The sequence below is a fragment of the Boleophthalmus pectinirostris genome, unplaced genomic scaffold (genome assembly GCF_026225935.1).
Source record: "Boleophthalmus pectinirostris isolate CB_2022bp ecotype Guang Dong unplaced genomic scaffold, ASM2622593v1 HiC_scaffold_5, whole genome shotgun sequence".
Taxonomy (NCBI): Eukaryota; Metazoa; Chordata; class Actinopteri; order Gobiiformes; family Gobiidae; genus Boleophthalmus; species Boleophthalmus pectinirostris.
Genome location: NW_026571404.1, coordinates 13551110 through 13566412, shown reverse-complemented (window position 1 = coordinate 13566412; position 15303 = coordinate 13551110). Strand labels below are relative to the sequence as shown.

Here is a 15303-nt window from a genome sequence, read left to right as displayed (position 1 = left end):
TAATGCTTCTGGTAAATTTGGATTTTGATTCTCCATTGTCATATCTGGATTAAAACTATATAAACAAAATCACACCATATATTGTTTCAAATATCAAATGGGGAAGCCCAGTATAAAAGAGCATCCTAGAAGATTTTAAAATGCACTATATAATCTTTGTGTAGAGGGTCTGCCACCTGCTTGTTCCACTGAAATGTTCCACAATATGGCAATTAACCTTGCCTCGCCACAGATCTGAACTGTAATTTGGCCTTCATAGAGATATATCATTTTAATGCTATATTGAGGAACATTCCAGGTGAGGAAATACAAGACAATATCTTCAAGACAAGCAGGTGGTGCACCCTCCACCACAAAATATACATGGTGCACCTTTAACTAACTCCTTGTTTGATAACTGTATAACTGTTTACTTGCTTCAATTTAACAAAGTTTATCCTGTTTAATAATTTGATTGCGCATAATTGCTTAATAACCGGATAATGAGAGGCTTTAGTAACTTAACACAAAACGCTGGACTGCTGCACCTAAGATTGATTTGAAGTTAATTTATATCACATTTCTGGCTCCAATTAGCAGGTAATTATCAATTCTGTGCACTAAACAGGCGAATCACGTAGAGATAAGCGTTCATAGTTCAGCTACTGTCCCAAGCAGCAGTACTGATTTTATATGAGGCGGGGCGAACTTCTACTCCGCAAACTCCGTCTCTCTCTCTTCTCTTTCTCTCAAACATATTTGCCAGCAACATGCCTTAAGCGTGACAGCAAACTGGTTTAGCTAGGTGCTTGCAAAGAGAAATAGCGATGAAACCGTAAACTTTACACTTCAGAGTCCCTTCTCTCGGGCACATACGGTTTGGATAATACCACGACGAGGCGAGGATGTTATTCGCAAAAATGACGGGATCAGCGTTTAACCAAAGACGAGCGTGACTGACGTGGAAAAAGTAACGCGGTGAGTTGAGGATCTAACTTGGCCAATTGAAAAAAAAAACTTTAGTCATTTGAGTCGCTTTTTTGTAATAGTAAGCGAGGTTACTAGTGTTTTACAGCGTTATGCCTGCGTAACCGTGCGTAAAGATCTGACATATGCTCCGGGGGAAACCGGGCAAAACACTCGCAAATAACTTGGATTTGGAGCAAAACACAGCGCCATTCTCGGGTGTGAAGCGTAACATGGCCTCTTTTTAAAGCAAGTTGGACAAGTATTTTTATTAGGAACGCAGTTTTCTTACTTTGGTGCTTTTTAACACATGTGAGAGTTGAATGCGTGACTTTACGTGAACTTGCAAAAGAGTATTTTGGCCAGAGGGCGGAGCCACACCCTGCAGCGGATTCCTCATTCATTTCCCCGAAAGTGTGCAGTTAGTGAAGCAAAATACCCGTGTAAATAGCTGTATATGAAAGTATTTACTGTTGTAATGGGGCTAATGTACAACTGTCTGTGTACAAAGATGATATGGCACACAGGAAAATCAGGGGTCAAGGTTTGAGATGACATAAGCAAGAGATGGGTAGTAAACATGGGTCTATAATAGGAACTAATAAGATTTTATTATACGTCCATGGTAATTACTAGGGATGTAACAATAACCAAGATATTGTGATATCATATCGTATCGTCAGAAGTCTCACAATAATATCGAGGGCTGTCACAATATATCGAATCACAACTTCCTTTGCTTAAATGCATGGTTTTATAGTAGTAACAGCTTATAAACATAGGGTACCATATATCCCCTGAATCATTTCAATGCAGAAAACATGAAGAAATGAAGAAATATGTTTTTTACTTGAATTCTTGGGATTATGATGGAAATAATTCACACCAAAATCTTGTCAAGGTATTTTAAAAGCAAAAAAGTGTCCCATCTACAATTATATTTGCCTCTCCATTATATCGCATTAAATATCATGAGATGTATATCATGATAATATCGTACCGAGAAATTTGGATATCGTTACGTCTGTAGTAATGACACATTGGGTGACCATAAGTATGAGAAAGTTCTGTTCTGTAGCAAAGACATTTTCTTAATTATATTTTAGTAGCACTTCTTCTTCTTTTACACTTTAACACTGAAGAGACAACAGAGGATGTAGTCTACTTTTATCCAGTAAAATCTAAGATACCCAAAACTATATAACTGCATTTATTTTAAAAAGCCCAAAGGTGTCATTATTGCCGGTTTTAGGTTGAGACACGTTGGCTTGTCATCTAAATAAATACCTTCTATTAAGTCTCCCTTGTGCTGCCAACTTTTTGGAGTTCCTGCTTTGTTCTTACTTGGACGTCAAATTCAGTGTGTGTATCTCCAAGAATAACATGTTAGATAATCCATAGTATGATTGGCAGTTCATAGTTATATTATTTTTGCAGAGAGTAGTGGAAGACAACCCATGGAGTTTCTATTTGGTGTAATATTTAGTTGTGACTGTCAGGCAACTTGTCAGTCAACCTATATTATTTTCTTGATTTGATTTGCAGCTTTCTGCTTAGACTCTCATAGACCTGATAGATCTACTATATCTACTATATTTAGTGCAATGTTATTGTAGTGACAGCTAACACCATTTTGTGAAGCAATGAAAATAGTGTTGACATGCATTAGTATGTAGGCTCCAAGCAAGATGAAAAATACATATACAGTAAACCTATGTGTAACTGTGTAGCAGTAAAAAAGTAGAAACAGTAGTATTTGCAGTAGCTATGGAATTATACAACAAATACTAGTAAGAGCACTGGAATGTTCCATATTGCTATAAAATAAATTGATCACAATACTGACAAGGTTGTAAAACTGTTAGAAATGGTATTCTTTATTATGATATAGGTATTGTCATGAGCAATGCTAATACCATTTGTTTAGAATCCAGAGAAACTAGTGGCTGATAAACTCTGCCAATATTCTTGGTATATATTATTTTCCCAAATGGTGCCATTTAAATTTACTACAAACTCACTCACGGCCACTGTAGTCATGTTTTTCTGCAATGCCCTCTCAGCACTGAAGTTTACAAATATGAGTGTATTTTTTACACTTTTATTCAGTCAAGCAGTAGTTTTTAGCACTTTTTTTTTTTTTGCAGTTACAATACTTGTGACTGCTTCTTTCTCCCTTCTTTTGGTTGTTCTTCACATTTATATTTAGACAAGCATGTAAACTCTATGTAAAGTGTGAGTAGGCAAATCCCAAAGTAAACAAAGTGTGGTCTGTGTCCTTGGTGCCAGGAAGCTGAAAAACACAGGTAGAGAATGTGACTCAGTGGAGCATTAATAAAATGAAGAAATGTTTTGATTTTGTTACGCAATTCCTTTCAGAGACAGAGTTACACGAAGTTAGTCTGAACATGACCAGCTGCAGATTAGTTCGTTTCAGAGATTCAAATGACGCACTTTTACTAATGACATGTAAAAGAATGTATTGTAAAATTCCACTAAAGCCCTCAGAGTAAAGGATATTTTATGACACTACATGAAAGCAGCATGTTAAATTTATGGGTTTTAGGTCCCATCTTTGTTTTCTGTCTTATCTTTGTCTATTGAGTAACTTCAACCTAGCTAGTCCAATCTGTCAGCTAGTGTTCAATAGTACGGGATTAAAGGTATCAAATAATGATTCGAAGAACTGCACTTGTTCTTAGTATTTATTCAATCATTTAATCTCTAGATGTCATTTATGTCATATTGGATTAACAAATTATCAAATTTGCAATTCTGTTAAAGGTTTCAAATTGCACAAATAAAAACAGAGCCTTATTAGCTTGGTATTACATATGGCATAGGTGTAAGACAAAAGAAACAGAAAACACACACCAAAATTCTTGTAGAGGTGCAAATGCAAGGAGGAGCAGGACAAAAGTGAAAAAATGCATAGCAGACTCACATATTTTTCTTGCTTTGGACCACAGTACACCTGTACACCTGTACTGTGGTCCAAAGCAAGAAAAATATCTGACAAAGGCTTTTCTTTTTTTTTTCTTTTTTACCAAAACGTTAAATAAAAAAGCTTTTGAACATTGGCCATCTGAGTGTGTTATGCATTTTTTCACTTTTGTATAGGTGTAAGACAGCCATTCACTATCGTATTTATTGGTTGAATGTACCAGTAAATTATTCTGTTTTTAACAACTGGCTATCAAACATTTGCCTACCATTTTCTTAATTTGTCATTATCATTCAAAAATTGCTTTATTTGCTTCTGCTTTAAATTTTGTAATTGGTTCAGGTTTTGATTTCTTTTTACTTTTTTAAATGGCAATGACTATAACTTTTAGCTATAAATATTTTGAATATTGAATCTTGAATTCCAGATTACTTGTTTCTAAATGTTTGGTGATTTTAAATTGATCTTAGCGTGTTGTGAAAGGATCCTGGAATATTTTCTGTGGCTATTGTTTGTGTACTTTACAATGTTATGAGAAGACACTGTAATTATCTGCCACCGGATGCACACTGCTCTCCACACCTTTTCATTAGACAGTATGTTACACTGTGATACTGAACACTGTGACACTTCTCATCAGTTGTAGACAAGACAGACATAAACACAACTGATGATAGATCTACAAAATATTTTATTATGGTCATCGTGTAGTATACAAACTCTCTTAAAATGCTTAAAATGCTTGTTTGTTGTCACTGAGATGTTTTTATCCTTGGGTGGCATATTTTGAAGCTTGGTCTGGAATGTGGGCTTGCGATGGCTCATTTGGGAGAAACATCAAATCACTAACCCCAAGATTGACGGTTCAAGCCCGGTGACAGGAAATTGTCACAGGGCGTATTGCTTTTAGGGTCCCTGGGCGATACACTTCAACCACCTTGCCTGGGTGTGTTATCTGAGGTAAATTAGGCGAGATTGTGAATGAAGAATGTGCAATGGAAAAACTGCTGTGCGAAATGTGAAATAACTTGGGTTATATCTGGTGTGTGTTGTTAGTTGTACAATAAAACTGCAAAAGTATCCAAATAGTACTGTGTCAAGTAAGGATATGCAATTAATTAGATTGAATGAAATAGTCATATTTAGTCAATATTTTTTAATCAAGAGGTCTACAGACAAACCCCTGTTGGTAAAAGCATGTGGTTTGGAGCAAATTTCAGGTTTTGTAGGAAGAAATTGTACTACTTTTTTGGTTAAATGGCCATTATTGTTTATATTCAGGGCATTAGCATTCAAAAGCCCTTTATCATTTTCAATAAAATCTAATAAATTTAATAAAATATTGCCTCAATGTGCAGGACAAAGTGTGATTTATTTATTTATTTTTGTCATATCGTCCAGCCGTAATCTGGTGTGTTGTTTGTAGTATAGTAATATACAAAAGCAACTTGTGTACTGTTTGAGAAAAGTGGTAGTAGTACTAATAGAATGTGTAGTAGCACCAGTTGTAGCAGTAGTATTAGTAAAAGCTCTGTACTTCTCTGTATATACTTAAAACTTATACATGTTTTACTTTCTTCTTTCTTAGACGTGACCATGGCTCGCCGGTCACAGTGCTCCGATGCAGGAGACAACCCCCTTGACCCAAATTACCTGCCCCCACACTACAGAGAGGAGTACCGCTTGGCCATAGACGCTTTGATAGAGGAGGACATAGATGGCTACTACAAATTCCTCCAGTTCGTCGATGTTGTGGATTTTCTTGCACCCTCTGAGATCAACTACATCCAAAACTGTGTTCAACTCCCCAAGCAGAGCGCCCATCCTGAACATAGGTACCTAGACACAACAGGAGATGGGTCTTCGGACACATATTGGCCCATGCATTCGGATTTGGATGCGCCCGGACTGGATCTGGGATGGCCTCAGATTCATCACTTCATTGGTCCGACGGAGGTGACGACGTTAGTGAACCCTGCAGCTCCAGACATGCCCAGTATAAAAGAGCAGGCTAGGAGGCTCATCAAGAATGCTCAAATGGTGAGTTTAAGCTACAAATGTGAAGGCTTGTAGTATTTGCTCTTTATTTTTAATCTTCTCTATCAACTTTTGATTTCTATTACAGACAAGTAGTGAAAAATCTAAATATAGTTACACAAATTATGTTGCACACTGCTTTACATATTGATTTAGCATTGACTTTCATGATGTAATCCTTTTGCATGCATAGTTATATAATAATTTTGCGCTCTTTAAAAATATAACACTGTCATTACATAAGACATGCCACCTGGAGTTAATACTTCGCCTGGAATATTCCAAAGTACGACATTAAATTGATCTATCTCCATGGAGTCCAGTAGTTGATGCCACCAGGCCCAGGTCTGTGTGAAAATCTGAAAAAAATTGAGAAAATATTTTTTTGTATTCACTTTACTTTACTTTGCTGAACGGTTTTCATTTCTTTATAATTACAACCTTTGCTAATAGTGAGAATTGAAACTGATTAATCATGCAGGCACGCTTTATGCTTGAAGACTATTCTCAGAAACTAAATAAAATTTTTCATAGTTGACTGGGATTTAACGCACCCTGTGATTTGTCTTTCACTTTCATATTGTTTGTTTGTTTGTTTGCAGGTGGTTGCCGTGGTGATGGACATGTTTACTGATGTGGACATTTTTGCGGACATTCTGAACGCTGCCATGAGGAACGTGGCCGTGTACCTGCTCCTGGACGAGGCCAATGTGCAGTATTTCATCAATATGGTTAACAACTGTAGGGTCAACCTGCAGGCCATACAGGTGAGGGCTTAAACAGAGTTACACACATCTAGAGAAAATTTGTGTTTATCAGATTTTTTGTAAGAAAATTTCCAAAACCTTGTTCAATCAAAGTTACTGAAGAGTGACAAGATTTCTTATAACCCTGCTTCCCCTCCAACATACCTGCTGACGCTATTGTTGTGTAAATTAGTTAATTTTAAGAGATTTTAGGTATCAGAAATTGGAAAAATCTATGCATACTTTTCTCATAAACTAAATACAAATACATTTTCTGCAGATTTTTTTTTTTTTTGATCCTTAGAATTCTTGATGAAGCAGAATTTAAATACAGGTAACCTTTTGCATTATATTAGGCGTGAACCTATTGCCCTATTATGCACCAAGCATACACTTATCACACCAACCTCTAATCAAGTATGCACACAGCTCAGAGCTAGAATTAGAATAAGGTCTTCAGAATTAATAGACGTGCATTTTTATGGCGCTCCCATGAGTAATGTTTGATACCTCAAATTTCTTAATCATACGAAACAAATTGAATAGTTATGTGTGATTATTTTAAAGTCTTATATTATTTAAAGACTTAGATTATTTTAAAGTCTTAGATTATTTTGAGTCTCTTGGTGCTGTATTTTGTTGTAAGTTTTGTTTTGTTGTAAGTTGTTGTTACATTTAAAATATATTGTGTCATGTCTGCTTTATCTGCTCTCTGTATTTAGATCTGTGTGTCATGTACCAGCTTCACAGACTGTACAGCTCTGAACATGTACTTTAGCCTTTGTGTTTGCTAACAAAGGTTCCTGCCATTTTCTGTACTTTGACTTCCCAGTCTGTGGGCTAACACTGCCATCTAGTGTAGCTTCCACTAAATGCTATTTAAATCCTGGGTGCACAAAATAGTTTAAATTACCAAATTCTCTGAGCTTTTTCTGTTGTTCTTTTTTAGTTTTTGCGCGTGAGGACGGTGACGGGGATCAGGTATCATTGTCGCACAGGGAAGTCCTTCAAGGGCCAAATGTTGGACCGCTTTATTCTCACAGACTGTAGAGCCGTGCTGAGTGGAAACTACAGGTGAGAAATCACATTTGAATAGATTGAAAAATACTCAACATTTTATAATTACCTTTATAGTTAAATATTTTTCTGTCTCACAATCAAAATTAAACACAAGTAGAAAAGACAACCCTGTTAGGATAGACAGCCCTTCTTTGAACATAAATGGAGGCCTCAGACATCATCTGTCTCTCATCTACAACTCTATCCTCAAGCCTAAAACAAAGAGAACAATAGACGTTGCCAGGTCAGGTGAAAACACTCATTTTGGCCCTGAATGATTATGCTAATATGTCCCCTCACTCAGGACAGATGAATAGGCCTAGCTAACTAACAGAAACTGTAAACAAGTAGGGTGTTAGTTTCAGTGTAAAAGTATTTTTCAATATGTACATACTGAGTTTCATAAAAAACTTTTATTCATCGCCATTTAACACAAAGAAGAGTCCAGTGCCTCCAAATTCTGAAGTTTGCTCAAAATCCCATGCTTCTACTTCTTGAGGGTTGGCCGTAGACCAACTAAACCTTAATTTCTAATAAAATTAATTTCAGGGCCCAATATATGAAACGTAGAGTTTTTTATTCATTGATATTTCTAACTACTTTCCTTCTCTCTCCAGTTTCATGTGGTCCTATGAGAAGCTCCACCGCTGCATGGCCCACCTCTTTCTGGGACAACTGGTGTCAACATTCGATGAGGAATTCAGGATCCTGTTTGCTCAGTCTGAACCTCTGGACATCAAACACTTGGAGGATATGTCTGTTTTACCAACGCGCCCCTATCCTGGAGAGCGCCCCATGTTAAGAGACCCAAGGAAATACCGCATAATGGATCCAGGACAACCGGAGGAATGGAATAGACCACCTTATGAGGAAAATATGGACTGGAGAATGGGACCGCTTAAAAGACATGAGACTTTTCAAGGACCTATGGATATCTACAATCGCTATCCGTCACCACAATCCAGGCTAGACCCCCAAACTAGACTTGAGCCCCCATTTGATCAAGGCCCTCCAAGAATAATGGAAGGTCTAGCCCATAAAAGACACGGTTTTGCAGAGGGTGGACCAGGCAGATATAACTTCCCATATCAACAACCGCAACCAGGATTACCTGAAGTTGAGCCACCTGGTCGGCCATTTTACAGAGGGCAACAACCCCTCCACCCAGGACCAGGACATGACCCAGATTATAGTGGTTATGGGCCAGTGGATAAATTTTGGAATCAGGATTTTCAACAAGAAGACCCCTATCCTGAACCAGGATATCCTCGGGAAATGGACCCACATGAAAACTTTGATCCCGTCTTAAACTATTTATCATCAGCTAGAAATGTTGAAATGGAACAAAGCTCTGACAAGTTGATTCCCGGTCCAGATTTGCCTTACGCTACAACACACCCTCGTAGACATATCGGTCAGCCGTATGCTTGTCAAACCTCACCTACTCCTTCTAGTACAACAGAGAAGAAGTTTATGCAAGACCATTCAAGTGATCGCAAAGACCCCACAGTGAAAAGAGGGTTAAGAAATTGGAGAATTAGCTCGTATCTTAGTGCTTATGATAGTTCAGGAGAGCCAGAAGGTTTACCAATGGGACAGGGTCAAGTTGTAGATCCATTTGATGATATGCCACACCCTATGCAACAACCAACACCCCCACCACCACAAGCTATTGAGTTAGCAGTCTTCGAAAATTCCTAATGTCAGAGAATTCAAGGTTCCAGCGTTACCAAGAGCTAGTCAAATGCCGGCTTTTGGCAAAACAAATCCAAAAGATTTACCTAAAAAATATCCAGATGAAATTGTTCCCCCAGTGCTTCAAGAACTTAAAGCATCCACACCAACTCCGTCTGAATCTTCATCAACGACAGATGGGGAAAAGCTAGAAGAGTTTGAAATAAGGGAGCCTATTGCGTCTGTGCTAAGACGAGATGATTCTTTTCGTGGAAAATACAGTCCAGCAGTGCAGAGGGGCTCGAGGTTGAGATCGTCTCTTATTTTTAGGTCATTGGATCAAAATTCCTCTCAAGATAATAGTGAACAAGATGACGATAAGGATAAGACAGATCCAGACCAGACTAAATTGGCTTTTATTAGTCAGAGAAGATCAGGGGCGAGAGAGCCTTTTGAGTGGAAGAATTTTATCAAATCATCTGATAATGCTAAGACAGAAGAAGACACTGGTAAACAAGCTGAGAAAGATTCAGAAAGTAAATTGGAAAATGTCCCAGAAGGTCAGGAATTAGCAAAGACAAAAGACATAACTAAGTCCCCACAGGTAACCCCAAAAGTAGATAAAACTGAGCATCCACCTCTGCAACCACTACAACAACCTCCTTTATCTCTGCTAAGTGAGCAATTTTTAGATATGAACGACCCCGACCAGAGATTTTTGTTTTTCAAAGAGCTAGCGGCGAAACGTAAAGCAGAAAAGGCAGCAGAGGAGGCCAAACTAAAACAAAAAAGTGCCACAAAAGAAAAGAAAGAACAACCAAAAGACGAGGAAAAAAGCAGAAGGATGTAGCAATCTCAAGCAGTGAAACCAGTAAAGAGGACAGCAAGAAAACTGAGGTAAAAACATTGGATTTGAGCAGTAAAATTGAAAAAGTTGATAGCGGAATTAAAAAGCCAACGCAAAGCTGTGATAAAACAGAAACTAAAAGTGCAACTGAGTCAGAAAAGATTGAGTTAAAACAAAGCCAAGCATGTCAACCTGCATCTCCAGAAAAACTAACTCAAGAAAAGCAAGCTCCAAAAGAAATAGATCCCCCAAAATCTGCTGAAAAACAAGACCAGACAAGCATAACCATTAATGTTGAACAAGTTGCTGAGGAAAAGCAACCATCTACTAATACTACTGATGCTACCTCAAAAGATCCACAGTTGAAAAATAGCAATTCAGTTCCAGATTTTACAAAAACATTAGGGTTGAATTTTCTCTCCTCTTTGCCATCAGCAAGAATCTATGAACGATCACAATCACAGGAAGCCAACAAAGAAGCAACACCCAAGTCTAGGTTATGGTCCCCAGTTATACAGAGAAGAGATTTTCTAAAGCCACTTGGAGATAAACAAAAGAGTATTTCAGCTGCTATTGAAATTGGGGATAAACCTGAAACTAAACAAAGTGCCCAGACGATTTTGGAAAACAAGGAGAAAATGGTCGAAAAAACTAAAGTGGATAGTCCATCGCATGAAATTAAAGAGGACACTAAAGATATCACTTCAACAGCAAAAGAAAAACCTGAATTGTTAAGTAGTGAATCAGTAAAGGAGGAATTAGTCAAATCTACTGCTACTGAAGAAAGTACAGGGCCTACTCAGTCAAAGCCGGAGAAACAAGAGAAATTATTAACTATTACGAATCCAAAACAAGCATTAATGTTTAAAAATGAGGAATCTTTAAAACAACCAATAGAAAGCAGAAATGAGAAATCTAGTGTGGAACATGTTGACGACAGCGCTCAAAGGTCCGATAAATTGCAGACTATAGTGCCAAAAAGTGAACCACTACCAAAAGATGTAATGGAAGAAAAATCTAATATTGAAGCTCAAGATAGTGTCAGTGTGAGAAGTCCAAAGGAGACTATAGAAAAGCCAAGTGAATTGCAAACAAAAGCTGAAAAAGGATCTAGTGAGGAGAGTGTTGACAAAAATGTACAAGTTGCGAGCTTAGCAAAGATGGTGCTAAAGATTCAATTGCCACTCCTGAAAGGCTAAAGATGTCTGACTTGTTAAAAGATATAAGTGTCATCGATGAAAAGTCTAGTAATACTTTGTCATCAGATAAAACAACGCAAGAAACCGCAGCTGCTTTACCTCTAGATGAATCCAAACATAAATATCATATCTCGAATACTGAGGAGGTCACCCCGGTTGAGTCCCATTCAGACACATCAAGTCCTGCGTCATTCGCCACGGCTCCTGAGTTTATATCTTCAGAAGACTCGGACATTCTTTCACCGGCTAAAAGTGACCCCCAAAATTTGTTCAAAACTAGCAATTTGGGGTCGAGTGTGTCCGATATGTCAGATTTTGAAACGCCAAATTCAGAGATAAGCATGTCACCGATGCCATTAGCAGTTGATTTGGATGATACGTTTGAGGATAATGTGTCTTTAGCAGAAACTGTTATAGAGATTCCAAAGAGGAAAGCGGCAACAATAGAGGAGGTGAAAAGAGAGAGTGAAAATGCAAATCAAAAGCAAGGATCTGGGCATCTGTCACCAAAAACAACCTTTGATAGTTTGAACTCAGACGCTGCGCAATTGGACGCTAAAAGTCAAGATCAAGATGCTACAAATGAGTCAACAAAAAATGAGACTGCAAAATCTAATGAAAATGAAAAGATGGTTGATAGTGCCGAGTCAGAACAAGCAGAAAGTTCTACACAAAGTGAAGTAAATAACGTGACAAGCAAAGCTGAAGAAGCAAAAATGACCGACAAAGCTTCAGAAATTGGCACAGACAGCAGTGCAAAAGATGCATCTGATGTTCGAAGTAAGACTGGAGAAGTGAAAACGCAGGACCTAACTAGCCAGGCAGTTTTGAACAAGGACATTGTAGTACCTTCTGCTTCCTCAGAAGAGAAGGATGAGACAAAAATGGAGTACAAATCTGCAGAAATTACAATTAAAGATACATCTAACACTATGGAGGAAAGCAAAGAATCTATAGATGCTAAATGTTTAGATCCCAAAATATCTATTATAAAGAGTGAAGCTGAGACAAGTTCAACTAACCAGTCGACTAATCCAGGATCCAATCTTACAAAAGACACAATAAGAGATAAAGTGTCTGAAATTAATAGTGACGTCAGTGAGGTAAGCAAAGAGTCTTCTTCTGAGAGTTCAAAACATGAAACAAAAACTAAAAAGTTTACAGCCGTTTTGAAATTGAACCAAGCATTGCATCAGAGGAGAGCAACGCAAATACGGTCACATCCAAAGTTGCGGAGAAGGTCAAAATAGCAGATACAACTTCTGAACTTAAATCAGATTCTACTATTGAAATTAGTTTGGAAAGTAAAACAGAGGGGGTTGGTCCAAACTTAGAAGCATCTGAATCAGAAGCAAAACAAGCAGTAAGTAATGAAAATAATAACTTGGAGATCCAAGATAGTGCAGCAGAGGAGGCTAAAATGATTGACAAAAATACTGAAATTATAACTAAAGAAGCGTCAGTGAAAGAGGATAATGTAACACCAAATAACACAAGTGAAGTTAACGAGTCACCAGCAACCTCCCAAGTAACAAAAGAAACTTGTAAACCTGCTGAAATAATTAACAGTGATATTAACAGAGACGTTGGCAATGAGACTGCTCCAAAAGATGAGAAGACAGAATCAAAAACAGAGATTTTGAGTAGTACAAGTGAAACTAACCAGTCCACAACAAGTTCAGCTACCTCAGAAATGACTACAAATTCAAATTCAGACAATGTAACTACAATTGTCAATAAAGAAATTTCTAAATCTACCGGTGAGGAAAATGAACAGATGAGTAAAAATGCCAATGATAGCACCAAGGAAAACACAAGTACATCTGATTCAGCTAAAGTGACTGAAACAACATCCCCTACAGCTCAGCCAAAACAACAACAACCAAAATCACGCTACCTTTCTTCCACTGCTAATGTCATCTCAAGCAGTAATCTGAGAGACGATACAAAAATATTATTAGAGCAAATATCTGCGAATAGCCAAACCCGAAATGAGTCAAATTCTGCCAAAGAAGCTCCAGTGACTGACGATGAAAAGGAGGATGAAGCTGATAAAAGTGGAAAACGTAAAAATGATTTAAGGTCGTCTATGGGGCAACAAAAGACAAGCCAGGATCGAGATAAACTACTAGAGAGGATTCAAACAATGAGGAAGGATAGGAAAGTGTACAGTAGATTTGAAGTATGATGATAGTTAAATGAAATAGCAAGAATATCAATGTTTTTGTATGATGGGACAATGTAAGGTAATTTATGTGAAAGTAATATACAAAACGATATACATTGTCCACTTGGGGCACTTTTTTATACACAGATTAAAAAATTTTCCCAATTTTATATTTGTTAATAGAATTTTAAAGGGACAAAACTGTTGTATCTTGGATCTGGGATCTGTATCATTGCAAGATTGAACCAATGCCTTGTACTTTTTTTTTTTTTGCAATGTTTGAGTTATTTGTACCTTGACAAGGAGGACAAAACTCAAGCTGGTTGGTTGCAGTTGGAAAGGACTAGGACCAAATGTTAAAGTGAATAGTTTGTTTATTGAAGAAAAAAGTGGCTTGTCCATTTTTGTTCACTTTTTACTATTGCTGAAAAACCATAGACATGATCCCGAAGGAAATTCCACCTTAAGTAAGAGTTAATTTTTACACAAGAGTTTTTCTTTCTTATATAGCTCAATATTATATGCCTAAAAACTTGGATAAACTCTTTTGCATTATTTTTAAATAGTTGGGAAAAATTGAAAAATTCAAAATGACAAAAAACGTTTCATGTTATATAAATATGGCCTTATTGATTCTAATGTTTTTGCAGATATTATTAAATAATGAGTTAAGTCGATTTGATGACTTTGTGGGTTCAGTGCAATGTGACTTGGACTGTTTTATGTTGTACATTGTTAGTCTAAAAACATTTTTTTTTTTTAAGTATTATGTCAAAACTGTGATTTCTAGTCCATGTGTCGGCTAATATTTGCAGTTAATTGCATATTGGATATTGGCAGGAACTGTATCATGGATGTACATAGTTAGGATTTTTGTCAAGTAACAAACCAGGCACAAAATGTTACGTTTTGTTCAACAGAAACTGTTGCTTTTCACTGAATAGACTACTACAATGCTGCCGGTGTCATGGCCACAGCATTTTATTCCTTTGTGTTTCTGTTTTTTTTTTTATTATTTTATTTTACTTACAAATAAAATTCTGTATTTGGAGAGAACCCACATTTTTTTCGAAATGTATTTGTCTGATTTTAGTATGATGAAACTATATCACCACAACATAAAATGTAAAAACAAATCGTTAGCAAGTTATACATTTCATACGTGTCATTATTTACTCGGAACTTGACTACTGACATTTTGCAAATTCATTAATTATTTTCTATTGGGCTATTTTTATGTTTTGCATCGGTATCAGAGCACCTTAAAATGAGTTGATTTGAGAACCGTGGCGGAGTACGTACCCGCGCGCTGTCAGGCCTCTCTCCCTCTGATTGGTCAGAATGAGGCAGATGAGGCGCTTTTACTTTTAATAGTTCACTCATCCATGACTTCAGTACCCCTTAAAATCTTTTTCATACGTGTGACTGCTGACAGACTACAGTCAGGATTAGAGCAAAACGGGATTCAGAACCAGATCAACAAGCAATGTAAGTCATTTATATGTAAGACATGAATATTTTAATCAGATATTAAAGTATCTACCTATCTACTCTAACTGACAGCATAAAAAGTCAAACATTCCGTACAAGTTTTCCCACATCAGATGCCAAAAGCCTGTAGCAGTATTGTCAAAACGTGTCTGTCTTTGAAGAGAGGCAGGGCCTGTCTTTTAAGAAGGAATGCT

At 37.1% G+C, this 15303-nt stretch overlaps 1 protein-coding gene across 1 annotated transcript; it reads left to right on the top strand.

Annotated features, from left to right (window-relative positions):
- Positions 1 to 705: 705 nt before the first annotated feature.
- On the top strand, positions 706 to 14680 carry fam83ha (family with sequence similarity 83 member Ha). Its single transcript, XM_055162954.1, is given in 9 exon segments — positions 706 to 957; positions 5478 to 5929; positions 6529 to 6693; positions 7622 to 7746; positions 8349 to 9417; positions 9419 to 10256; positions 10259 to 11446; positions 11518 to 12549; positions 12609 to 14680. Coding segments are annotated over 8 exon segments (5892 nt in total). The 5' UTR covers positions 706 to 957; positions 5478 to 5485; the 3' UTR covers positions 13640 to 14680.
- The last annotated feature ends 623 nt before the right edge of the window (positions 14681 to 15303 follow it).